Source organism: Urocampus carinirostris, chromosome 7 (genome assembly GCF_059441175.1).
Source record: "Urocampus carinirostris isolate Australia breed hairy pipefish chromosome 7, RoL_Ucar_1.0, whole genome shotgun sequence".
Classification (NCBI taxonomy): domain Eukaryota; kingdom Metazoa; phylum Chordata; class Actinopteri; order Syngnathiformes; family Syngnathidae; genus Urocampus; species Urocampus carinirostris.
In genome coordinates, this window is record NC_142355.1 from 13,711,521 (window position 1) to 13,737,199 (window position 25,679).

The 25,679-nt window shown below is 37.7% G+C and overlaps 1 protein-coding gene across 1 annotated transcript in view; it reads right to left on the reverse strand.

Annotated features, from left to right (window-relative positions):
- Positions 1–25,556, reverse strand: part of cpne2 (copine II) — a 42,849-nt gene extending 17,293 nt beyond the window's left edge. Inside the window, exons 1-10 of the mRNA XM_088339804.1 lie at positions 25,323–25,556; positions 21,167–21,364; positions 16,294–16,473; positions 16,139–16,213; positions 13,914–13,985; positions 12,534–12,617; positions 12,316–12,405; positions 10,961–11,059; positions 5,585–5,671; positions 4,290–4,349 (exon numbers count right to left, since the gene is read on the reverse strand). Of these exons, the coding sequence (XP_088195930.1) occupies positions 4,290–4,349; positions 5,585–5,671; positions 10,961–11,059; positions 12,316–12,405; positions 12,534–12,617; positions 13,914–13,985; positions 16,139–16,213; positions 16,294–16,473; positions 21,167–21,343 (924 nt within the window). The 5' untranslated portion in view covers positions 21,344–21,364; positions 25,323–25,556. The remainder of the gene's footprint in view (positions 1–4,289; positions 4,350–5,584; positions 5,672–10,960; positions 11,060–12,315; positions 12,406–12,533; positions 12,618–13,913; positions 13,986–16,138; positions 16,214–16,293; positions 16,474–21,166; positions 21,365–25,322) is intronic.
- Between the last annotated feature and the right edge of the window lie 123 nt (positions 25,557–25,679).

Sequence of the window (25,679 nt, forward strand, 5' to 3'; positions counted from 1 at the left end):
CGCACAATCACTTCCTTCTTCAAGCAATAGTGTTGAAAACTACTTTAGAGTTCTAATTGTGGAACAGTCCTAAAGCTGCGCTGGCAGTACATAAGGAAATATTTACTGCTTTAATAATAAGTATACAGGACTCTCTCTGAAAATGTAAATATAGTGATGTAATTCTTTATTTTCTATGATGACATTAAAAAACAAAAATGTTATACATTCTGGATTTTTACAAATCAACTAAAATATTGCAAGTGTTATATTATCTAAATATTGATGATTATGGCAAAAACTCAAATATCCCATCTCAAAAGTAAGAATAATAAAATATCATGAATTTGTACACTGGTAGGTATTAACACATAATCAGCAATAATAAAACAATATAAGGCTAGCAATATTTCAGTTGGTTTGAAATAAATTCACAATGTTTGTTGTATTTGTTTTAGATAGTCCTGTATTTTCTCATGTTGGAACATTGAAATGTCCTAGTTTTTTCTGTTTTTAATAGTGACAACCTGCAAAGAAGATTTAATGGGATGTCAGTTTGTTGTTTTGACTATTATGAACCGTTTAAATCGTTGTCACTATCGGCCAATCTTGTTGCTGTTCTTTGATTTCCACTCCGTTTGGGGCGGATCTGTTTTTGTAACCAAGGAGATTCACTGCAAAAGAAAGAGCTCAGGGAATGGGGTTTTAGGACTGGTTGAAGGCTTCTCTGCCTGTCCTCCTTGGAAGTTCAAAATCCAATAATGTCTTATATTCATATTTTGGGTATCTACTCAAATGAAAAAGAAATGGACGTGTATTATTTCACTTTTATGGCTTTTTAAGCCGGCGTCTTAAAATCCGGTGCAGGTCTTACGAAGACAAAATTGACTTTGTTTCCCAAATTCAGTCGTGCGGCTTTTAATCATGTGCGCTCTGTAGTCCGGAATTTATGGTACACTATGATGCTTAAGTCAACTGCTAGACGCTCAAATTTAAGAACTAAACTCAATTTGGTTTGACCGCACCGGATTTTAACCTGCAGGCTTAAACGGACATAAAAAAAGAATACATTTTTTACATTTTAATCCCGGCGCGCACCTGGAGCCAACTGCGTGGGAAATTTTGCATTGATGCAGTTCCCCAACAGTACCATGCCCCAGCACACCTGACGCTGTTTTCAGCTATACTATAAGTTGTTTACATGATGTGTTTTCATATCAAGTCACCATTCAAGATGGAGACTACCAAAGTGCTTACAAAAACAAACACAGCCAACTACGCCAAAAGAAACTGCGAATGAAAGCTGCGTCGCATTAAATGTGAGTCGTATTTTTCTAGATGACAGTGCCAGGGTACCCATACTGTAAAGAATGGTGCCAGATTGCAACACAGACATGGTTTTGTATTGTTATCATTATTGGTGGTTTCCTCGGTATTAGACAAAATTATTCAGATGTAAAAATTGTATACAATTGAAGACTTGATATGTGGGTGAAAAAGTTAACACATAGTCAATATTTAATTATATACCGTCAAACACCCCGTTTTGTTTCTGTTTTGCTTCTTCAACTGACAGGGTGATGGCTTTTAACTATAACACCCCATCATTTACTTTCCTTCAAGTATTGTCCATGTTGATATTGATGCGTTAGCACAAACAACTGCTTTACAAAGAAAGTTGTGATTTACCATGCAATATAATTGGACTCTGAACTAATCATTTTTTTATTGGACTACTGTTCCTGGGCAAAATATATTTCCCGTTAAAAAAATAAAGAATAAACCACACTGTCGTTAAAGCTACAGTGTTTAAAATGAAGCATAAAAGTAGCAGTTGGTAGATCAGAATTTAAGGGTAACTGTAAAAAAAATATTGTATGCCAAAAGTAGGACGTTCCTATTCCAAAAAGGCAATCCATAGGGTAAACTTTTGGAATGTTACCAAGAAATGTTGCCGTTCCCTAAAGCCCTGCAGGCATGGGGAAAAGGGGTGTTTTCCATCCTGAAGATTAGGATTAGAGTCATTCTAAGTATGATTGAACACCACAGAACAGCTCAATCTGTATGTGCGTGCCTACAGCATGTGTGCGCGTCTTTGTCTCCTCGTGCGTTAGCGACATCTATGAACGCATATTCTACAGAATATGATGAAGTGATAATAAGATTCAGCAGGAATCCCAGCGTGTCTAAGTGTGATTTGGTGAGGAAAGTGTGAAAATATTCAAAATGTAATGGCAGTCTTTAGTTTAAAATCAATAAATGTGTGTATTGCCGGCTGATGGGAAAATCATATTTCGCGGGTGAGCTGGATGTTTGTAAAGTGTTTATACTGCTGCAGAAGAAATGCGGTGTAAAATAGATTATCTGCATTTGTGGATGGTTTAGTAAGGAGAATACAGCATGCAAACAAGTAAATGCAACCCTTTAAAGCTGTGTGACAAAAAATAAAAGATGAGGACAGGGTTTATAACTCCTTGCTCTGCCTTCAAAAGGTTTTTTTTTTTTTTTTTTTTTTAAAGTAATATTCTTTAAGGATGATAACTATCTAGATTGATTGTTTGTAATCAGAAAAAAATCTGATATAACCCATGACCAGAGTTGGGACTAACGCGTTACAAAGGAATGTGTTTCTGGAACGCAATTACGTCTCTAGGTAAAGAGTACTGTAACACGTTAATACATTTTGCAGAGATTTTCTCATAATGTTTAACTGAACAATACTGTATAAAACATTGCTGTGACACAATAAAAGATAGTCTTTCTAAAACTTATATTGCAGTGTAAAAAATTTTTTTGCCTCAAAATATAGCCATTAGTAGCTAAACCCCTGGTAACAAAAGTGAGTACACCCTGAAGTTCAAAATTGTGTGTGGCCAAAATGATTTGCAGAACCACTTTAATCCTCCAAGCCATGGACATCGCCAGAGCCTTAGAAATTACCACAGGAATGCTCTTCCACTCCTCCATGACAGAGCTGGTGGATGTTTGAGATTTTGTGCTTCTCCATCTTTCGCTTGAGGATGCCCCAAAGATGTTCTATTGGGTTTAAATCTGGAGACATGCTTGGCAAGTCCATCGCCTTTCCCCTTAGCTCCTTTAGAAAAGCCTAGGTTATCTTAGACGTGTATTTGGGGTCATTGTCAGGCTGTTTTCCTAAATGGAATGCAACTCCCCAACTCCAGTTGCGCTCATGCAGCCCAAACTATGACATTCCCAACACCATGCTTGACTTTAGGCACGACACAAACAAGTTTGTACTCCTCACTTGGTTGCCACCACACATGCTTCACACCATCTGAGCTAAATAAATTAATCCTTTTTTATCAGACCAGAGTACATCTTTTCAGTAAGCCATGACCTTTGTTGACAGGCTTCTTTTTGTTGTATCAATGCTACGTTTGTTTCTTCAGTGATGTTCCAATGAACTTAACAATGAAATCTCTGCAGAAATGTGAGGGGTGTACTCAGTTTTGTGACATACTGAAATATTACAACATGGTGCGTTGCTCCGTTACATATTAAAAGCAAATTGTGACTGACGACTTCCTCCGATCACAAACTGTTCCTGATGCAACATACAACCCTTAATCTGCCAACAACACTTGAGAAGGGTGTGCGTGTTCAAATCTAAAAACAAAGTGTTACTTATACAGTTGCGCTGTCTCAAGCAGGGAGTATAGGGACGCAGAAATTCTCCTCAAGGAGATATCCTCCGTACCGCATATACTCGCATCTAAGCCGTATTTACCACTCCAAAATAAAACACTGAAATCAGGGGGTCAGTTTAAATGCGCGTATTTGGTTCTGTGTCACTGGTAGCATATAGCAAGCAGCGTGTGGGAAGGGGCGTGCTTTATACAGAAACAACTAAATCAATGCGGGAAACCTGAGCCCAGAATTTACAGTAAGAGGTCTTTTTATTTGTATAATTGTTTTTGCAATACACTATGCCCGGAGAAAAGTAAAAAACATCCTGGACAGAACCCAGAATAGGTGAAGGAAAGTGTGACAAAATGGATATAGACTGTCTCTGTTAAGTTTGTTTGAAAGCTCTCAAGATTGTGCCAGCCCAGAAATATGAAGAGTTCACCACTTCCACAGGTACAGGTTTTTTTTGTCTCTTTTTGCAGATATTTTAAAGTAATTTCAGGGGGTCGGCTTATATGCGAGTAGATACAGTATATTTCAAGTTAGGTGTCTGTGAGAAAGCTCTTTCTTATCGTTCATTGTAAATTGTTGAATGATCCTGACTCATGACCATTACTTGTCGACTCGTTACAATACGTCAAAGGCATTGCAATGAAACTCACAGTAAACATCAGTTGGCATCCTCCAAGGATGTAATCCAGGAACGTGTAGTCCCTTGTTATCTAGAGACACAAAAGTCATATACTGTAGTAAACCATTCACAAAATAAAATAGAATATTTTCTACATTTAATGTATTCATTTGTACATATTATTGTTTGATGACAATATACATACATCTTTTTTGCAACCAAATTCAAGCACTTTTTAAGGACTTTCAAAGATAATTTTTTAATTCTCCAGTACCATTAAAAGAAGTAACCTTGTGTGAATCATGTCTTTTGCAGATCCACAAATATAACTGCGATCTACATATGTTCTGTAATCTTGCATGTGCATTAAACAGCCATAAAAATGGACCAATACGTGTTAATTTCTTACATTTTGGCATGGTGCACATCTTACGTCAATGGTGTGCGGAATTTGGCGTCAACGCTTTTGGCAGCAAAAAGGCAAGGGGGGTTTGCCCCCGCACACCTGATGCAGTTTTTAGTTCTGCTTTGAGTTGTTTACCTCACGTGTTTTTAAAAATTGTGACCATTCAAGATAACAAGTACAAAGACAACCACATATTTTCTCCTGCACCGAAAGAAAACACGAAAAAGGTGCGCGTCACGTAAAATGTGAGCCCTATATTTCCAGGCAACAGCATCAGGGAAACAATGCTGTGGAGAATAGTGGCAGATTGCAACACAGACATCTCTTTTTGTGATGTCATTGGTCTTTTCTGCAGTTATGGACCAAGTTCACTTGTTATCGTCTTCAAGGATTAAAGGACACTTCAGCGACATTGACAGCAATGATACGGAAAGAGAAGGGACGCGTTTTTGATGGATAACCTCCACTGCTCTTCAGTTCGGATGTATGAATTGATTACTTGAACTGTGGGTGAAAACGTTAAAATATCATGAGTATGTTGAAAATATTGAACAAAGTATTGTCAAGCATCCCGTTTTGCTCCTGATATGTATTATATAAATAATGATTGCAACAACATGACACTCATTTTTCTCTAAAGGCGTCATAACTGTTTCCAGACATCACCGCAGGGTTTTTGAATTTAGAGCTAATGTATTGTGAAAAAGAGCAGCTCAACATTTTCCGCTGCGCCACCACGAAGACCCAAAAAGTAAGCCGCGTTGTGTTCAAAATGTAGCAAAAAAGTAGCTGCTTTTAGTCGGGGAATTCCTGTTAACCAAAAACATTAATGCTCAAAGTTGTTTTGTTATTTTATTTTAGACTCTTTAATTGCTGTAACTTTATTGATAGTGAGAAATAATAAGCTATCATAGTCTTACCTTACAGGATTTGAGGATAATAACGCCAGAGTTTTTATAATTCTTCTTTTTCTTTTGTTTCTTTGGGTTGATGCATTCGAATTCCACCTGGAAAATATTTAAAGACATATTGAAAATTCTTAAAGGTGGGGTATGTTGTTTGAGGTGTCCATAAAAAACATTGAAAGTTAAATATTTTCTCTATTAAGTATGTGAAAACGATTCCCAACTGAGTTCAAAGAGCCCTTACAATTTTTTTTCCCACCACGCCTATCTGCCTTTATATTACTTTTAGCAAAGCTGTTCAAGGCAGAACAGATAAGGTAGAATGAACTGGTGGCCACTGGGGTGTGGTGGATAGTAACTTCATGCTGCTCCCTACACTTTTTTCTCTTTCTATTTGTAGGTGTAGTAAAAAAATGGTTAAAGTAAGAACAACAAACACCAACCCAAACCCGAAGAAAGATAAAGAAAGATAATCTAAGAAATGCACATATACTTCAACCTGCAACATAAGAAATTTCCATACAGCTGATTTAACATTATGTCAATGCACAGGTGCAAAAATTAAAGGAGATCTGATTCATAAACACTTTGCAAAGCACGGTGGGCTTGTACAGAACCGAATTATACATGCAAACTCTGGCTTACTCGCTAAAAGCATCATGTTTATTGGTTGATTTCTCTGGGGCATTTCCATTTCATCTTCTGCCCTCACAGTGGAAATGGCAGTTGTATCCATCAATATAAAGTCCATGCTTCTGGAAAGGCACTTGTACTTCTACAACTTGTACACAAAAAGGACGTAGCAACGAAACAAGACAAGTATTGTACCTCCTTGATTTTGGTGAGTCACATGAATGGAATCATCCTTTGTTAAATGCAAAAAGTAGTCAATTTGTGTAATGATGTCAATGGTGCCTGAAAGGTGTGTGTGTGTAGATGTTCACATACAAGGTAAAACTGAATACAGTAATGGTAACTCACTCTCAAGCAGAGCATGAGAACACTGGATTTCCCGAGATATTCTACCTACTGTAAATACTCGATCCAACATTTATAACTATAAAATGAAATGCTTAAAATAGGGTGGTACATGCTTAAATGCACATATTTGGCTGTGTATCACCAATAGCGAATGGTAGCCAGCGCGTGGGGAAGGGAGCATAGCCTATAAATGAACAATAAACCAACTGGAAATCAATCAGGCAAAGGTAAGCACAGAAGTTACGGTAAACGTGTGTGGAATTTTGGTCTTTTAATCATTGCAACAAGCCATGCCTGGAGAAAAATAAAGAGAACGTCTTAGTCAGTCGAGATATTCAAGTGGTTTGAAGCCCAGAGACAAAACTGATATGGAGTGTCTGTTAAGTGTCAGTTTGCAAGCGCTCAAGAGTTAACACGCCGAGAAATATGAACAGTTCACTGCTTCCACAGGTCGATGTACTACAAACAGCATCTAATCACAGTGCAATACGGTACAAAGAACTGTAACTAATTTTTCAGTAACATCCCCAAGACGGATATTTTGTTAAATGCCATGTAAGCTACAAAATAACCGAATTCTGATTCCAGTTGGACTATTCCCTGTATGTAAACGTAGTCAATACTAGCAAAAAAACATCCAACACTGAAGGATGCTGCTTTCCAACTGCCAATTAGCACCTAGGATACAAAAGGCCGCTTTTCAATTGGTTTGAGTGAACTGGCAATTGTAAAGGGATTCCGTATTTCTGTGAAGTATGTGTTTATCCATGAAACCAATTAATGGAAAATACCCACGATGTGCTGAGGATGTCAAATAGGAATACTATACATTAACAGAGGATTTTTTTTTTCAAAATGCATCTAAACAACACACTAAAAAGACTCAAAGGGAGTCAGTGGACCTTAGTCCTCTCCATCGCTCATGTAGTCTGTCTTCTCTCGTGAGCTCTTTTTAGACACACACCATTGGCAAGTGTGAACATGCTCAGTGGGATAACAAGTCACGTTGTCCCTCTGCTGCACATGCTCATACACAAACAAAGGCACGTACACACAGAGGATGGTAATTTTAACGTTATCTTGAAATAAAGCATGAATGGCAAATTCAACATCTTAGCACAGATTTCAAACCCACACGATAAAAAAATCCACACACATTAATAGTAATCATCGGCTTGAATGAAATACTGTTTTTAACATTAGCCCAGACATCATTATCATCAATATATTTTTAAATGTTTAAGCCATCCACAACCATGAAGTGGTATTAGAAAGGGATGGTTGAATAATGTTGACGTTGAATAAAACATTAACATTTAAAACTCACGATATTGTGCACTCAACTATGCATAATTATGCTAATTATATGTAAAATGTGAATACTGCTTTCCAAGAATCAGCTGAATATTTTAGTCGGAAAAAAAAAACATATATATTTGTTGAGATAAGATTAAGGTTTGTCAATTTTCGTATCATAAAATCACAACTGAATGGCCATTGTTGTAATATTTAAATATGTTACTGCCCATATTTAATCATGATATTTTCGTTTAAAACTTCTTCATTTATTTTTTTCGCAATTATGTTCCTTCATTTCTGTTTTGTATTATATCCCCTTACTTCCTTTTGCACACACACAATGAAAGACAGGAAACATTTACTCCAGTTCCTGGGGAGATGTTTAAACAAGCACATTTTTGAGAAGCTTACACCAAGCAAAGTTTAGCTTTTGTCCATCTTAACAAATTACAACTGATATCTTCATTAAGGGTTAAGCTTGAGTACCATTCCTCCTAAGATAACCAGGCGGTCATCAGTAGATTAGTGCTCCATTCAACTATGTTTAGTTCTGCAATAGATTTTCAATCAGCTCACGGACTGTCCTTTCTATATAAGAATAATGGTAAAACACAGTCTTTGCACAAATAAATTGCTAGAGCCATTGTCTGCCAGCTCATTTATGCACAAAACATTTTCTGAAAATAAAACCTTCGAAGGAACTGCTATTATGTTTTCAGCCTCTATTTGAAAACCTGCCTTTTCTGTATCCAGAACCAATGAACTCGCTAAGGGGAAAGACATTCGTCAACACCAACAAACAGCCAAAATCAGTCCGTCATGGCAACTGGAAGATCAAAAAGACCCAGAGACTTAACATGGCGGATGGGAACGGAGGAAAAAAAGTGATAAAGAACAAAGCTGGGTACGTACAAAAGAAATTGAGACAGATGGCGGAGACTCGTCCATTGCGATATGCAGCGCCAGAGAGCTGGCTGAACATTTGAGCTGGTATGAAAACGGAACTGACTTTAATGAGTAAAGTTAGGTGTGCTTCACTGAGGACAGGAAGCATTATTGGCAGTAATCCTTAAATAAGTTATTACTGGCACGATAACAGTATAAGACACAATGCACAAGATTATAAAACACTACAAAAATGAAATGTACTGCAAACTAAGGCTGCAATAGTGATTGATAAAATCAATTAGAATCGCTTTGGAAACAAATTTCCTCATTGACTTTTTGTGGCGCGTGATTTTAATCAATGCAAATAAGGGAGTGCATTGACTTTGGTCTTGATCTGGCAACAAACTTGCAGTAGCACTTTAGTCGGGCAGAGAGCGCTCCTAGACCGTACTTTAACGCACTAGGTCATCTTGATCCAAATCCAAATGTATTTTTATAAAACCTTTCTGCCACCAAAATGCAAATGAAAGTATAAAAACATTCAATGTACAATAAGTTGCCTGTATAGCCAGGAGTTAAGAAAACATCTTTAAAGAGATGCAATTTTGATATAAATGCAAGCAACCCCTAATTTGGAGTTTTTTTGTGGCTTTTTATTCATGCACAGCATAAAAGATTTTTTTTTTTTAAAAAGCCTTTCTTTTTTTGCACTTTATACAAAAAATATTTAGCATATTTGCAGGTGTCTAGATTCAAACACTGTGATTTATTTCATTGTTTTAAATTATAGAATATTCCGTTTGACATTTCAAAAATTGAGTGGAGGAGAAAACAAAGATTTTTTTTTAATACGGTTTGATCTTTCAGGAAAAGAGTCAAACAATTCATCAATTATTCAAATAATTATTGGTTGCACCCTTACTGCAAAACAGCAATTTATCATTTTTTACATTTCACTTTTAATGTAGATAAACGAAAGAGTGTCATGAACATGACCATTGAAGGAAACAAATCGGGAAACCCATGTATGCTAGAGCCTTGAGGTTTGGGTTTTACACAATATTGTTCTGTCCATGGACATTCACATTTACTGTAGCTCTATTTTATTTTGTGTATTAAGTGATTGCAGATTGTGTTTATTTTACATTCAGAAAGCCATTGGGACTGCAAACTAACTTAAAAACATGTTGCCACGGTGACCAGAACATTTTCAAGGGGTTTCACTTTGTTTGATTTGTTAAAGTGTGCTACTCTCAATTTGTGTGAGTGACTGTTAATTATTAGACTGTTAATTATTAGAAGCTATCACACAATGGTCTGATTACTTGATTGTGAGCCTCACGATTGTCCCACTGTCCTCAGATTACAACTTGTTGTTTCACCGACAATCAGCTTCCATTTTACTGCGTTTTTTTAATCACATTATTTTTTCTTTGCACGAAAAACCTTTTTTTGTGACAGGGGAAGTGTAAGTTAACAAAGGATTACCTAATTACGATACGACGAAGAAGCAATTTACCACTAAGTAAATACTTTCCAATTCACAATTTACCAGTTTCTTAGTCATTTTTAAAATGATGAATTAAATTGAATTTTCTACAACAAAAAAGCAAGGAAACATAAGCCAAATTGTTTGATATGCAAATAGAACATTGTTTGTTCATTTAAGGTGTGATTTTTCTCAGTTATTTAACCAATATTTTTAAAATTGTGGGGGAAAAAAAAGGGTTTAGGTACTTTTGGTCATTTTGCTTCCTGCTGTCGAATCAAATAAACAATACAGTTACTGTCGACTCTGGTAACAACCAATCATAGCTCGTCCTAAAATCAAAACAAAACAGGGGAGCCGTGATTGCTTGAGCCCTGAGCAACTGTCAAGACATATTCAGTTGGAAACAAAAAAAAAGGAAAATTCCGAAAAGGTTACATTAGCGGTGTCCGAAACTGCACACTCGTCCCCCATATAGTGCACTCTTTAGCGATCAGGCCATTGTGTAGAGCGTACTAAGGTGCAGAAAACTGTAGTGCACTCAAAATTACCCCAGAGCGCATTTCCAAAATCGGATAACATCATCCCGAGATGTATACCTCAATACCTTTTTACAAATAAAAAATCTGAAGAATCATTTCACTGACATAAACTAACATTGCAATCAAAGATAAAAAATGTAAACATAATGGTTTTGGAATTACGTTGCAATAAAACAATAAAAACAATATTACCTGGACTGAGTTCTGAGCCTCACTCATCTTGGCCACAGTTGTTTGGTATTCTCCAATGAAATCATGACCACCATCATTATCATAATCATAACACAGCACCTGTTATCGTGCAGAACAAATACATCATTGATTGTAATCCATGCAGAGGTGCTTAGTTTTCATTTCAGCTAATGTCAGATTGCAGAGCCAGCAGGCTCAGCAGGGAAGCCCAGAACTCCCTATTCCCAACTACTTTGTCGATCTCATCCAAATGGATCCCGAGGCCTTTAAAGGTAAAGACGTAGTCCTGCCAGCGTGTCCTATGTCGTCCCCGGCGCCACCCCCTGGTAAGATATGCATAGAAGACCGCACGAGGAAGGAGTCCAGGAGGCATCTTTACCAGATGCCCGAGCCACCTCACAGCTGGTTCCCTTCAACGTGGAGGAGCAGCAGCTCTCCACTGAGTCTGGCCCTGATGACTAAGCTTCTCACCCTATCTCTAAGGGAGACCCCAGCCACCCTGCAGAGGAAACTCATTTCAGCTGGTTGTACCCGGGTTCTTGTTCTTCTGGTCATTACCTACAATTTGTGACCAAAGGAGAGGGTAATGTAGATCTTCGGGTAAATCAAGAGCTTTGCCTTTGGGCTCAGCTCCTTCTTTACCGCGACAGACCGGTACAGGGTGCGCAAGACTGCAGACTTCGCACCAATTTGCCGGTTGCTCTCCCAATCAATCTTACCCTCGCTCGTGAACAAGACCTAGAGATACTTGTACTCTTCCACCTGGGTTAGGATCTCATTTCCAAAGTTAAATATGCAAGCTGACATCAAACGAATCCAACTTACTGCCAGCATATCCGACCAAACTGTGGCACCGGTCATAAAGGGACTAAACAGCCTGGATAAGACTGTCCGGTACTGTACTCCGGAAGCCCCCCGAGAAAGATGTTCGAATGTCTTCTCCAAGTCTGCAAAACACATGTAGACCGGATGGACAATCTCGCATGCATCCTTGAGGACCCTGCAGAGGGTGTAGAGCTGGTCCACTGTTCCACGTCCCAGACGAAAACCACACTACTCCTCCTGAATCCTGACATTCAACTTCCTGATGGACCCTTCTTTCCAGTACCCCTGAAAAGACCTTACCAGGGAGACTGGGAAGTGCGATTCCCTTTTGTTTAAATTAATGGAATATTTTTACACGACTAGGGGTTGCTATACTTTACACACTGGGACTTTGAGTCAATCAATATCTTGCACAGTAGAGTAGTAAAGGTTTATTTTCTGTATTTAGATGTGCCTCATGGAAAGTCTGGGTTGTCAATGCGTGCAAATGCAGTGCAATGTTTAATGAAAGAAGAATACATGAAACTGACCTTGATGCTTCTGTTCACATCACCGTTACAGAGAGAAACAAGAGGCACGGTAAACTGTTTCCATGAGGGGTCTAAAGTGTTCTTGATGACCTTGAGTGACAGACATACAGGGCAGGAATTTTTTTTAACAGTATCAAGTAGCACCCACAACAGAATCATTTACCAGTAAATACTTTGAGTTTTTCAATGAACAAATGCAAACTGATGCGAGTACTCGCCTCAGTCCTGTGCACGAGCATCCATTTGTCATCTTCTCCTTGTTTGTGAAATTCCAAATAAGGGTCCGACTTCCCAAAGAAGTCCTGCAAAACAGTAAGAACAAGTCATCACCTTTTTTCAGTTCAAAACCAGCAAACTGAAAAGAATGAAATCTAGCTCTGATGTGATTTTCTTCTCCCGTCTGTATTTATGCAAAACAAATCGGTAGACAAAATGTGAATAGTCTTGTTTTCTTCAAGCCTTTCCAGGGAAAACCTTTGCTACTTTCTTTTAATAGCATTGCAAGTTCTGATTGAAAAGAAAAATCTACTCAAGGTTAAACTGTTTCCTTTAGTATAGCCTGATGCGTCTCACCAACCCGCTACCCTGGTTAATTGTTTACTGTGATTTTATCCCACTGAAAATAACATAAGAAAAAAAACTCTTAAACTAGTCTGTTCAGTTTGTTTCCGACTGCATTGGTAGCTACCAATTTTCTTGTTGCAACAAGAGCATGCAGAAGGAGAAAAGAGACTAAAGAGACAAAGATGGGAACCAAGTGTTAAACAGACAACAGGGGAAGCATAACAATATTAATTAAACCTCTATCAGCACACACTATAAAGTTGGCCACATTTAGAGCATTTTGTTTGCAGTCTGGCATTCTGTCCTTTCTCCACCATGTAGATCTCATCTGTTTAAAAAGCCGCCCTTTTAAATTATTTGATAACGTCCTATGTGTCAAAATGCAGAGTACCGACGGTCACTGACCAGTGGACAACTTTGCTGGTGTAAAAAGAATGAAAATAGATTTTAAAAAAGGAATTATATATATATATATATATATATATATATATATATATATATATATATATACACACACACAAGTATTACACATGATCAGTTTTTGGTTTTGACCCTAGATGTTAATTTCAGAGCACCACTGGAAATTGTAGTTTTCTTTTACACTATGGTTAGATTAGTTATTGTGTTCTTGGCCTTGTACGGTATGTTGTACGGTAAGAGTAAAAGCGTGAGGTTCACTAAAGAGAAAACGAGAGCTTATTATAATGTGACTGACTCCTTTAGGTTTACCGGGCACACACACACACACACGGAAAAACATTGTGTATTTAAAACATGACTGCTTGCAAATGAAGGATATAAATTCATGTGTACCACTTCAGATGTTCTGGTACAAATCTAATGAATTATGTTACACTACTCTGAAAAACCACAACAATGAAAGTAAATGTGATTTATTCCTCTTCACGTAACGAGGATTTTAAACTATCCCCATCCTGTTTCAATTGATTTCTATGAGTAAAATCTAGTCTTGTTTTTCCTGTAGCACTCTTAATATGAGCATGTTTGCATTTGCATGAGAAGACTCTACCTACCTTCTTGTCCAGTTTACGCCCACTCAGTGTCAAAGTGATGATTCTGTTGTCAGACAGTTCCTGGGCTGTAACCTATAATAATATTACAGTATACCGTAAATCCTTGAGTATAAAGTGCACCTGATTAAAAGCAGCAAGCTCTATTTTAATAACGAAATGCAATTTTGTCTTTGTAAAAGCCACACCGGATTTTAAGACGAAGGCTTAAACAGCCATGAAAATGGACTGCTGTTTTCAGCTGCGCCGTTTGCCTCTCCGGCCCGAATTTGCCTAGGTCATTTTTCGGATAATGTGACCATTCAAGATTGTTATTACATAGAAGAGCACATATTTACTACTGTGCAGAGAGAAAATGCGAAGGAGGGCTGAGTTGCATGAAATGTGAGCCCTGTATTTCTAGACGACAGTGCCAGGGCAACCAAACAGTGGTAAATAGTGCCATTGAGTTTTTGTCATTAGTGGTTTCTGCGGTACCGGACCAAATTGCATTCACCTGTCATTGTTCCTCGGGGATTAAAGGAAACTTCAGCGAGCTGACATTGACGCGGATGAACGGATGGAGAAGCATAGCATTTTTGATGGATAAAATCCACTGCTGTTCAATTCAGATTTATAAATTGAGGACTTGGTTTTTGGGTGAAAAAGTTGAAATATTGTATGTTGTAAATATTGAATAATGTACTGTCAAACCTTCCGTTTTATCCCATTATGTATTTTTGCGAACAGTGCTGCCAAAAATATAAACTAATTTCTCTCGAATGGCGTCATAAATGTTTCCAGGCGTATTAAGAGTGCATGCATTGTGGAAAAGACCAGCTCGCTGTTTTTATGGGTGCTACCACGGGGAAAAAGAATAAGAAACCGCACCGTATTTAAAGTTGCAGTGTTTAAAATGTAGCAAAAAAAGTAGCGGCTCCTGGTCTGGGATTTACGGTAACATACACAGAAGATGTATTTCAAACAATTACTGCAAACTACCGTAAATTCCAGACTATAAGCCGCTACTTTTTTCCCAAATGTTCAGCCCTGCAGCTTATTCAGTGAAGCGGCCAATTTATGTAATTTTTCTAACTGCCACCAGCGGCACTCGAGTACAAAAGGTAAGATTTAGACCGGTGGAATATATGCGCCGAGGTTGACGGCATCCTCTTAGTTTGCGTACGAATTGTCAGTCTGACAAAGGTTGTTTCCGATAATGAGGAAGTCGCCCTTGATGGCGGCAGTTATAAGGAGAAAGATGAGGACGGTTAACCGTGAATTTCGCAATTACGGTATGGCTTTTTTTAACAGATACGCATGACGCGTTGCGAGCGTGTTATTAGTAGCGCGTTGGTACCTTTCACAGGCACGGTTTGGGATGAAAATTAGATTATTATTATTATTAAAGCTTTGAAAACTCTCTCGGTGTACCGTCTTTCTTTGTAAATATGTGTAACCATGTATAATATGTATTTGCAACTGTATATTTTTGTAATGTATTTATTTGTATTTATTTGAGACACTTGCTGATGTTTTTCACGAGCAAATAAGAAAGAAATGGCGGAGCAAACGCGGGCTGATGGAAAGTGGGGACGGGTAAAGGTGAGTGATTGTGGACGCGGGAGACAATAGTGGATATACCGGTATATTTTTCCCACCCTTACCTTTGGAAATATACACTTTTTTTTCCATGGATTACTTTCAACGGGTACCCGGACTTTGCAGGTCTGCATCAAATGATAACTACCGGTATCATTTTCCGATCAATTCGCCGGCTGTGGGTTTTGGACTGTGTCGGTATGTGTATTATGAACTGACCGATAACGGATAATGGATAATGAATAACGAAGATAGAACAATAACCCTTAAAAACCCCAAAACCCCCCAGTTTGGCTAAGACCTTGACTCAGCCTCTTTGCTGAGAGCAAGTGTCTTGGCCTATTGGCTTTGAAGTGTATTATGATATAATGGATAATGGATAATTGGTAAAGAAAAAAGAAACAATAAATCTATACAAAATCCCCCCCATTAAAATTGTTCAATCAAAAATAACCCCTTTTTGTAATGTGGGTGCATGCGGCTAATATACCGGTGCGGCTTGTGTATGTACTAAATCGGTTTTCCTTCCGAAATGTGGGGGGTGCGGCTTATAATCAGGTGCGCCTTATAATCCGGAATTTACGGTAATAAGATAGTCATCCCACACTAAAGACTGAACACTATTGAAAACCAAATGCAGTTCTCACAGTTATGGATCCTTTACCAGCAGGCTTCCCATTGGCTAAGATCAACGGCCGATGAAGTTTCTTATTGGACACAATCTAGTGAAAGTGTAACAACAATGCAGCATGAATGATTACACAATAATTTGATGTCTGAAAGACAAAAGAATCATACTTACAACGCCAAGTGTGCAAACGTATTCCCCCAAGAAATCGTGCTCATAGAGCTGTGTGGTACACTTGTCTTCATCAAACATGGCAAAGCGAAGCTTCTGAATTTCTTCAAAGTGGTAGTCCACCTGGAACTTCACTCCAAAAACTGGGTTCAAGTTATTAACTGCAGTTTCCGTCCGGCCAAGCTGAAACACAAGAGAACTCTCTTTAATTTTAAACACGGATTTTCAAAAGGTAAGTGTGTGTGATACAATAGTAGGTCTGAAATGTTTTCGAATTTCCCATTTGTGGGACAAGATTCTGTTTTTTTGTTTTAATTTTGAATATGTCTTACCTGCAAGGAGAAAATGGAATAGGGTTAGGCACTTAAAGTCTTTAGCTTAATCCTACTTCCTTTATGTTTATGTTTATGTAAAATGTGTTTCTTTATTTTAATTAGTCATTGATGTTTTTTTAGCTGTGCCTAAGTGAAAAGCCTCAAACAGACAAAAAACAGTAATAACAAGGTGGGATTTGTGAAAGAACTAATTAATCCAATTTGTATTTTTTAGTGGTCAACTCCTCAATGAAACGGTATTGAAGAAAACAGCTTACACTTCATAATGCAAATTAACACTGCTGATTTTGTCTCGGGCTTCAAGTACTAAAGGGCCGAAAAATGCCATCTAAAAACCAAACAGACAGAAGTGCGTGGGTGTTTTCAAGACTCATGTTATTTTCCCTCATCGTTACATGACTCATAGCCTCACTGTGCAACATTCACAACTGAGTCAAGTTGCATTATGTGTTTATGCACCATCGGAAAAGGTCAGCATCTTGTCTTTTGTGGAGATTGCGTTCAAAAATAAAAATGTAAAATCCATAGCTGAATACAAATATTGACATAACTTGATTTAACTATATTTAATAAAAGCGTAGCATTCCATCAAATTATTTTTCCAAACATTTTCCAGGAAAATTGAAATATGCAATTCCAATTATTTTCTCTTATCTTACAGGGTGTTTCAAAACAGTTGATATCAGTTGAGAGTGTTAAGGTTTGCTGTTTGGATGAACCCATGAACCCAATACCGAGTGGTCAAATTATATTAATCTATGCGAATCAGCGGACATAAGTGAAATTAACATGTGAGATCCTGCTCAAAGTGACTTGCACAGTCCAGGCGTAAGTACAGACTGAGAGAAAAGTTGTTTTAACTCATTGCTGAGTGGAATTTATTCATTCCTTGTAAAATGGTTTGAAATCTTAAATGTCCAGGTTGATTGAGGAAAATCAAGATTTTAGTTATTTGGAATGTGACCATGAAAGAAAAAGAACACCATTGAAAGAAAAAGAACAAAGTGCTGTAGATAAACTACATAGTTCCCTTAAATATGTATTATTTCAGTAAAGAGGATAAAAATATTGTTCCATTTGCCACCTTTTAAGACTGAGCATCTTCATATCAAATGGTATTTACGCACATATTGGGCTGACCACCTGAGTCTTTTCACACTGCACTCTTTTTATCCTTCGTATTCGCTTCACAACACATTCATCACTTTACCATTTCTTGCTTTTTTTAGTTTGCTTTCACACTCTTTGCATTTGGAGCTATTTATTTTCCCCCAATGGACTTGGCTGAGTCTCACTCCTGCTGCAACTCACAAACAAAGATGGATCAACTCGTAAAAAGGGAAGCAAACGGGCAAAGAAAACAATTAGCGCAAAAAATGGAGACAACGGAAGCTGACTGTAGGGATTAACGGGTGTGAACCGCTGCATATGTTAAACTGTGAGCTCTGTGGCTAGCATCCATTAGAAGGTTTGGACTACAATTTAGGGGCACTCGGCTTATTTAGTTTCTCCATCTGTTACCATAGCAACCAAAGGCAATTTTTCATCAGAGCCACATGCCCCGCTGACCGTAAGCTAGCTACTACTAAGGTCTCACACCTACGCAAGATCAGGCAGGCGCAAACAGAAACAAACATACAATCTAGTGTGTGATTACTGCAAATCATAAAAGCTCAGGCAACAGAATTAATGCTTCCTAATTGTTTGCACATGGAGTCAAAAATAAAAGGAATCTAAAATAGAAATAAAAAACCCTTTGTGATCACCAATTGTCATCTCCATTGAGCATTCAACACCATCAATTTCCCACTGTTCTTCCTGCTTTTGATCACGTATAAACTTTTGCCTACCATATGTGGCTCTGTGTGAGAAAATGAGCTCTATAGATGGCAGGTCACATATAATCACCTAATGAGACCCACATTTAGATTTGGGGACAATGATGTAGAATGTGGGATGGGGGAGGACCAATGCAAGTGTGCAACTCTGGCGTCTCAGCTTTGAGGCTGATGTGCAAAAAGCTACTTTGTCATGCTGCAGGGTGCTGGAAATCCTCTTATAGCTTACTCCATGTCATTTCTATTCAAAGCGCCGCTTTCCAGAAGACTCAAGAGGGTCCTTTCCATGTGGTGCCATGCAGAACTTCCAGTTTTTTTTGGTTTTGTTTTGGGTTATTTTGGTTTTTCTCATAGCATCATTGCTCCTTTTTTTTAGTGTGTGTGTTTGTGTGCGTGTATGCGTGTGTGCTTTTCAGTATAAATGTTCATAGAACTTAGGCCATTTTCGCATATTTTCGACTACTAGCTGACTCAAATAGTCAGGAAACTAGCAGAGGTAAAAGGCAGATGGAGCAATGTGATGCTACCCTCATCAATTTAGCATTCTAAGAAGGGCAGAAAATAATGAAGGGAGGGCTTAGTTGGGTAATGGGGTTCTTCCCCCGTTTTGCCAGACCACATTTGTTCACTTGAGTCAAAGTTTCCCCAAGGTCAGTGCCTATCCTCAGAAGCAAAAAGAGAAATTAGAATGATACTAACAGACTGCTAACCACAGACAAGCATCTATCATCTAAATAATATTGGGGATTATACTCCCAAATTATGGTAGCTGCTGGTTTGGTGGGAGACCCGTGCATGCAAAAAAACTTAGTCAGTGAGTCTGATTCAAGCCAAGAGGTCAGACCCATGTAGACTTGCTTGAATAAACAAAAAAACGTATATGGAAATTTGACTACAATTAGATAAGGTGGGACACTTTATACCATATTTAGATTTGATATGTCTTTAGTTTCATTGTCAACATAAACAAAATTCAGCACCCTTTTACCCTAAATTCTGTGCTCATGTTTGCCCCGTTTATTTCGTTGTTCCAGTATAAGGCGAGGTATGCATTAATTAGTAATGATAGTCCCGTAATTAAGTGCCTATTCATCACGGCATGACTTTAGAATCCTTCATTTATAACTCCTTCAATATTTAGGTCAATTATAAACAATCAGGGGAAGGGAAGGGATCTCAAACACTTAAAGGGGACACAAATGTAAATGATGTTTGTAAACAAGCACATTTCTGAGTGATAGTGCGGAAGTGAAAGATTACATTGTGCAGCTTTCGTCCGTTACCAAATTAACACTGATTATATAAAGATACATTTGTAGGTTTCAGATCAGGGGACGGTGTAATGGCGGTCTGTGCAACGGTACGTGACTTTTTTAGTAGCTATATAAATAAACATGACTTGACTTGATTTCCTCAAGCAAGGGTTAAGCAACATGACGAGACTATCGTAAGTAAAACATTACTCTTTTTACCTAAAGTGTTCCTTTAGTTTTAAATGTTTATCCATGTAATAGATTTACAATCAACTTATGGACGCCCTTTTGATGGCACTGTTGATGTATAAAAACATTTTTTTAAGAACACATTTGTTTTTGCACAGGTGAATTTCTACAGCCCTTGTTCTATAATAATACCTTTGAAGGAACTGCTCATTTATTTTCAGACTCTATTTTGAAGACCTACTTTTTTGCTACCTGGAATTAAAAGAAGAAAAAAATATTTATTCAAGTATGATGCACACAAGTGCGTAATGAGTACCTCTAATTATTTGGTTAAAATTGGTGTTTAAACCAAGTATTGTAAGTGACAAAAGTTGTTGAATACGTGCGGCCATAATAAGATACATTTATTGACCAATAATACACAATGACCTTTTAAGAGAAAATTATTTTTGTTGTTCTAAAACTTGTTATTTGTTGGCTTGGGAACAGCGTAGATAAAACATCAACGGAACATAACCTTGAGAAGATTTTTCCCGAAGATTCTTACTGTTTTTAACTACTTTTTTTAAGTTATATTGTCAAAAATTAGGCACATTGGTATTATTTGACTAAAAATGAGAAATGTTCTTAGAAAGATGTTTTTTCTTGCAGTGCACATTCTGTTGGTATTCTACGAAGGCTAATGATGTTTTTAGGTAAATTATAACCAATTTAGGTTATCTATGTTTGGTTCTTTGATTACTGAATGCAGTGATAATAAAATAATGGCTTATTTTGGATGTGAGAGTATATGAGTTATAGTACTCACTGAAAAATTTAGGATTTTTTCTTTACAAATGCAGAGTTGATAAACACTACAAGAGATTAAATCTCATTTAAGGAATATCGAGAAAAAAACCAACCTGATTGATCGTTTATAATCTAATCTTACATCCCTGAATCATAATTGAACTTTGAGCCTCCCAAAAGACCCCGAGCCCTCCAGCCAACGCACACCTTTTATGACATTAATTCACTAGTCCGGCCCACGTTTTTTTCTGCCATGAAGCCCCCGAGCTAAATGAGTTTGACACCCTGCTCTACAGCGTGAACACTAGGAAAAATCAAATGCCCTTTTATGAGCTAGCAGAAGGTACATAATGTATGTAATACCATCTGGTGCCATTCATATAGTGTGAGTATATCGAAGATGTCTTGGCTCAGAACTAGTCTGGCCAACACTGCAAGAATTTCCCCCCTTTCAGTGAGCACCCAGTCTTACCTCCACCCAGTTTCCATCTACTTCATGGAATAGAACACAGAACGGGTCCGACTTGGAGGCGACGTCACGGTCGAGAAGATTGGCAGCAGTAACCGAAAGCTCCACCCTTGTGACACAACGCTGTGGTCCCACGCCACGCGATTGGCTTTCAGGTGCCGAGCCTAAAGTGTAGGCCATCGCCTGGCGATACTAATCACCCTGAGGATCACAAATAGAAAAATTTGTTTTGATATCGGGCGGGATTCAAAACTTTTTTAAGTAGGTCAGTCATTAAATAAGCCGTATCGCAAAATCCATATTGTTCTTGTTTCCTATCCGGACCAGGACAAAAACATATGATTGATTTGATTTTGTGTCTTCCTATACTGTCTTGAATCCAATTCCTTGGTAATACATTAGTAAAAAAAAAGACCACGTCGACCTATGCAATTTCAATCATTTAGCTTTATGAAAAAAGAAGCCGAATGGCCCAGTTTTGTGGGCCGTGGTTTGTTGAAACTTGCGCATAAAAAATGATTACACAAATCAAGGTGTTGGTTCATATTAGGGCTGCAACAAGCTTCTTATTGGATAAGCTACTAAAGGAAAAGCTTTCTCGACTTCTAATGCTGCTGACTCCCGACATGTCCGACATGACAGAGACACGAAAACCGGGGAGAATCGGAGAGGAGGCGGACTTGCTAACACGAGGTGGTGTATCCCTGGATTTTCACAAAGAAAAGTTTTCCATCTGCCGCAGGGATGTCGAAATTTTGGACTGGCGTGACGTCATCCACTTCGCTACAAGCACCCCTAGGGCATCATGTTCAGCTGTTAATAAACAACAGGGTAGACTGCTGGAAGTGTGAATTTCCCTATGGGGATGAATAAAGTATCTATCTATCTATCTATGTCTAAGTGTGAATCAAGCCGCTTCTAATATTGAGATTTTAAAAAGTCTGTGGTAGAAAAACGTGTGTGTTTAAGAGATAGCATAAAGTTTAGTTAGTCAATCTGGCTCTAAAACAGGAGTGCCCACATTTTTCAATCAGCTCCACTCAAATTTTGATTGCCTTTTGCACGTTTTGTTTTAAGTTAATTTAAGTCATCTAGGTTTTATTGACATTTTTATTTCTTTATCTATTTATTGTTAAAAGAAATCAGGGAGATATTTAAGTTTTTTGGTACCTTTATACGAGTTGCTGCTTAGCCTAATTTTATTTCCTGCACTGTTAGTTTTTGGTTTTTAGGTAAAAGATTAGTCATGTTAGTTACGTTGAAATTCTTATTTATTTACTGTAATAGGTTTCCGAGTGCTATTAAAGTTTTTTGGGAGTTTAAAAGAAATATTCTTTGTTTCTTTTTGCATCATTAAAAATGTCTTACACCATTTTTTAAGCTTTTACAGCAAATGAATGTTGGCTTCAAATATGAGTTATCTGCCTCCTCTTAGTACTATTAATCAGTTATCGGGACAAATGCATTTTACAGTTTTTACGCATATACTTTGCTATAAAAGAGAGCTTGTTGGAGATCAAATTACAAGTGATGTATGTGACACAATACAAAAAAGATGACAGCTCAAAATATGACATTGTGAATTAAATTGTGTTACCAGTGAAGTTGAAAAACCTAATTAAAATACAAGTTAAATGTACGCTTTTTTTTTAATCAATCGAAGAGTTTTATATAAAAAAGTCAAAACGAATAAAGAAAAAAAACACACACATGCACACACACGCAAAAAACAGATGTGGCCAAGCAGCACGACCCTGGTGGAGGTCACTGAAGCCATCTAGAGACTGAGTCGCTATTTGTAAACAATATGTCACATGCGTAATCTGCTGTACCTGGCCAAGACAAAGCCTCTAAAATAATAAAGCCAATAAAAATTGTGGGGGAGAGAAAGGATACTTTTGCTTTATTTAAAAACCTTTTTTCTTCCAAATAAATGGCTTCAGCTTGCAACCAACCCATCACGTCATCTCCGCGGGGTGGATCTGTTCACAGTACTGCCCGCCAAAAGGATGCTATTTGTTGCTTGGTTACAGAATGTGTCATAACCGACATGAACCTCCTTATGTGATGTCACCCTGGTAGTAAGTAGTGTTTTTATAAGCAGAAGCACTGAAGAAATGCACCTTACAAAAATACTTGCACTAACCCTATATCCCCCATTTGAATGAGAGTGAGGTTAACGGCTTAACAGTACACAATAGGGCAGAGGTCGTTGAACGTGTGTTCCGCGAGCCAGACATGCCCCTTTTCATTAACACGTCTGTCTCTGAGTTAAAATAAGAGCCGTGTTAATATTCTTTATATCATTCCAATTGTAGTGTATCCAAAGCGGAGGTGTTAGACTAATGTTAGGTTTGGTCCAGAATATACAGGGAAAAGTCCTAACTACAGTTTACAGTCATGGTGTTACACCAACCGACTCGGTTTTGGCTATATGTCTCTGTTGAATCCTGTATATGGAAGCTCATTTAACAATGTAGGTTTACTGTTGGGACACTTTGTGATGAAAACCCACAGAAAAAACTGCAAAAAGCCAAAAACTCCAGCCAAGCACCCAGAGCTATTTGATTGGGAAAGAGGTAGACGTGGGTGGATCTATGGACACACTCGCCCAACGTCCTCTGCGGCATGTAACATAAACAATCTTAACTCATTCAATGCCAGACGTTTCTCTCAGATGGGAAGTGCAGGTGCCAGCCAATTATTGCTACTTTGACTCGTTTTTTAAAGCCTACCAAATTTAGTTCTGCAGCAATATAGACATAGGTCATATCAGATGAAAGCTTGAATCCTTATCTTTCATCAGAATAAAACAACAATTGAACATTGCTTAGTTTGTTTTAAATAAAAAGAATGCATAATGAAACTTTGGAGAACACTGGCTTTTTGTGAAACGTTGCATTTCAAGCAGAACTTTTAACTTCAGTTCTCCAAAATATACACAATGCTTTCCATAAACACAAGGCACCTTTTTTTTGATCACACGATTTTGGTCACTCGGAGGCTGCCTTTACACTCTCAATCGCTGGATAATGGAAGCTTAGTAACAAGAAGTGGGGGCTCCTCGATGTGTGAACATAAATCTGATGAACGCCATTCAGTGGCGATTTATAATAGTGAAACAATTCCCAGAGGCGTAATAGTTACTGATCAGTAGCACCAAAGCCAGTAATATAGATTTGTTTTAAATAAAACAACAAATATATTGTTAGGTGTTGACACTCAGGGACAATTGTTCGGGAATGATATTTATAAGTTAAGGCACTGATGGAGTTAAGTTACAGAGGGACGGGGACAAGGTGGTGTATTTGTTCATATGGGACACAGGCTCTGGCATTATCATTATTTCATAAATTTCCTCAGTGAACAACACACAGTGAAATCAAATGTGGTTAAGAATTATCGCTTGTCTGAAAAGTATTTTTGGCGGTTTGGTTGAAATGTGTCTAAAAATATGTAATGTGGCTCTCGCATGCACAGTGAGGGCATAGGACCCATAACATTCTAGAAATTACAGTTGGGAAGATGGGAAACTAATTTAAAATTCCTGCACAAATTCAGCTGCTTGAGAGTGGGAAAAAAAAATACATATATTTTGCTTTAATGGTTGAGTCAAAAAGGTTGAAAACCCCCTGCAATAGGGATTATTAACATAACAGTGGGATGAAAAGATAAAAAAGGTCACATACAATCCAATATACAATAAACATGACAGATGCTGAAAACTAACCCTTGATAAATAGTACTGTATGTTGTTGTATTCTAAAATGTATTTGGTGCAACACATTATCCATTTGCCCTTCTATTTCTACTGCAAATGTTTTACTGTGGACGTAAGAATTTGAAGCTCCGCACTTGTCTTCAAATACAATATGGATAAATACGTTTTATATAAACATGTTGGTACTGGCTGGAATCTACACAATAGCAGTATTTTCCTTCTAACACATATTAATATATATACGACGGGGTGTCAGTAAACGTTTGACTTGAAAATTGAATGTAATATTGGTCCCACGTGCGTACGCAGACGTAATAAACATGTTCACAAATATAAACATTGCCATTTATCTGTAAAACGTTTGTTGTTTTGAAAATACAACATGTCTCTAGTATTCTTAAACAACACCACGAGAAACACGACATTTACAAATCTTACCTTGGTTGAGAAAAAAAATAACCCTGCAACTTCGTCGCGCTTATCCAGTGATAATTTTACTTTCTACACGAGGTAAATCAAATGTTATATTTTATTTTAAAATAATTTCAACTTTCATAAAGCTATTTTTTGAAACAAAACTTCCAAATGGCTTGTTTATCCCCGGAACACGAAATTTCGCGGTGGTAACGTTAATTCATCCTCGGAGGAAAGGCACGCTGCTTTTCGCCACTGACAGCGAGCTGCACTAAGTTCAAATTAATTACATGACGTGCGACCGGAAGTCGTTTAAAAAAACACGTAAAAATAAAAGTACTTCCGCATTTTGTAAACGGAGGTTTGTGAGAGTAAAATCAT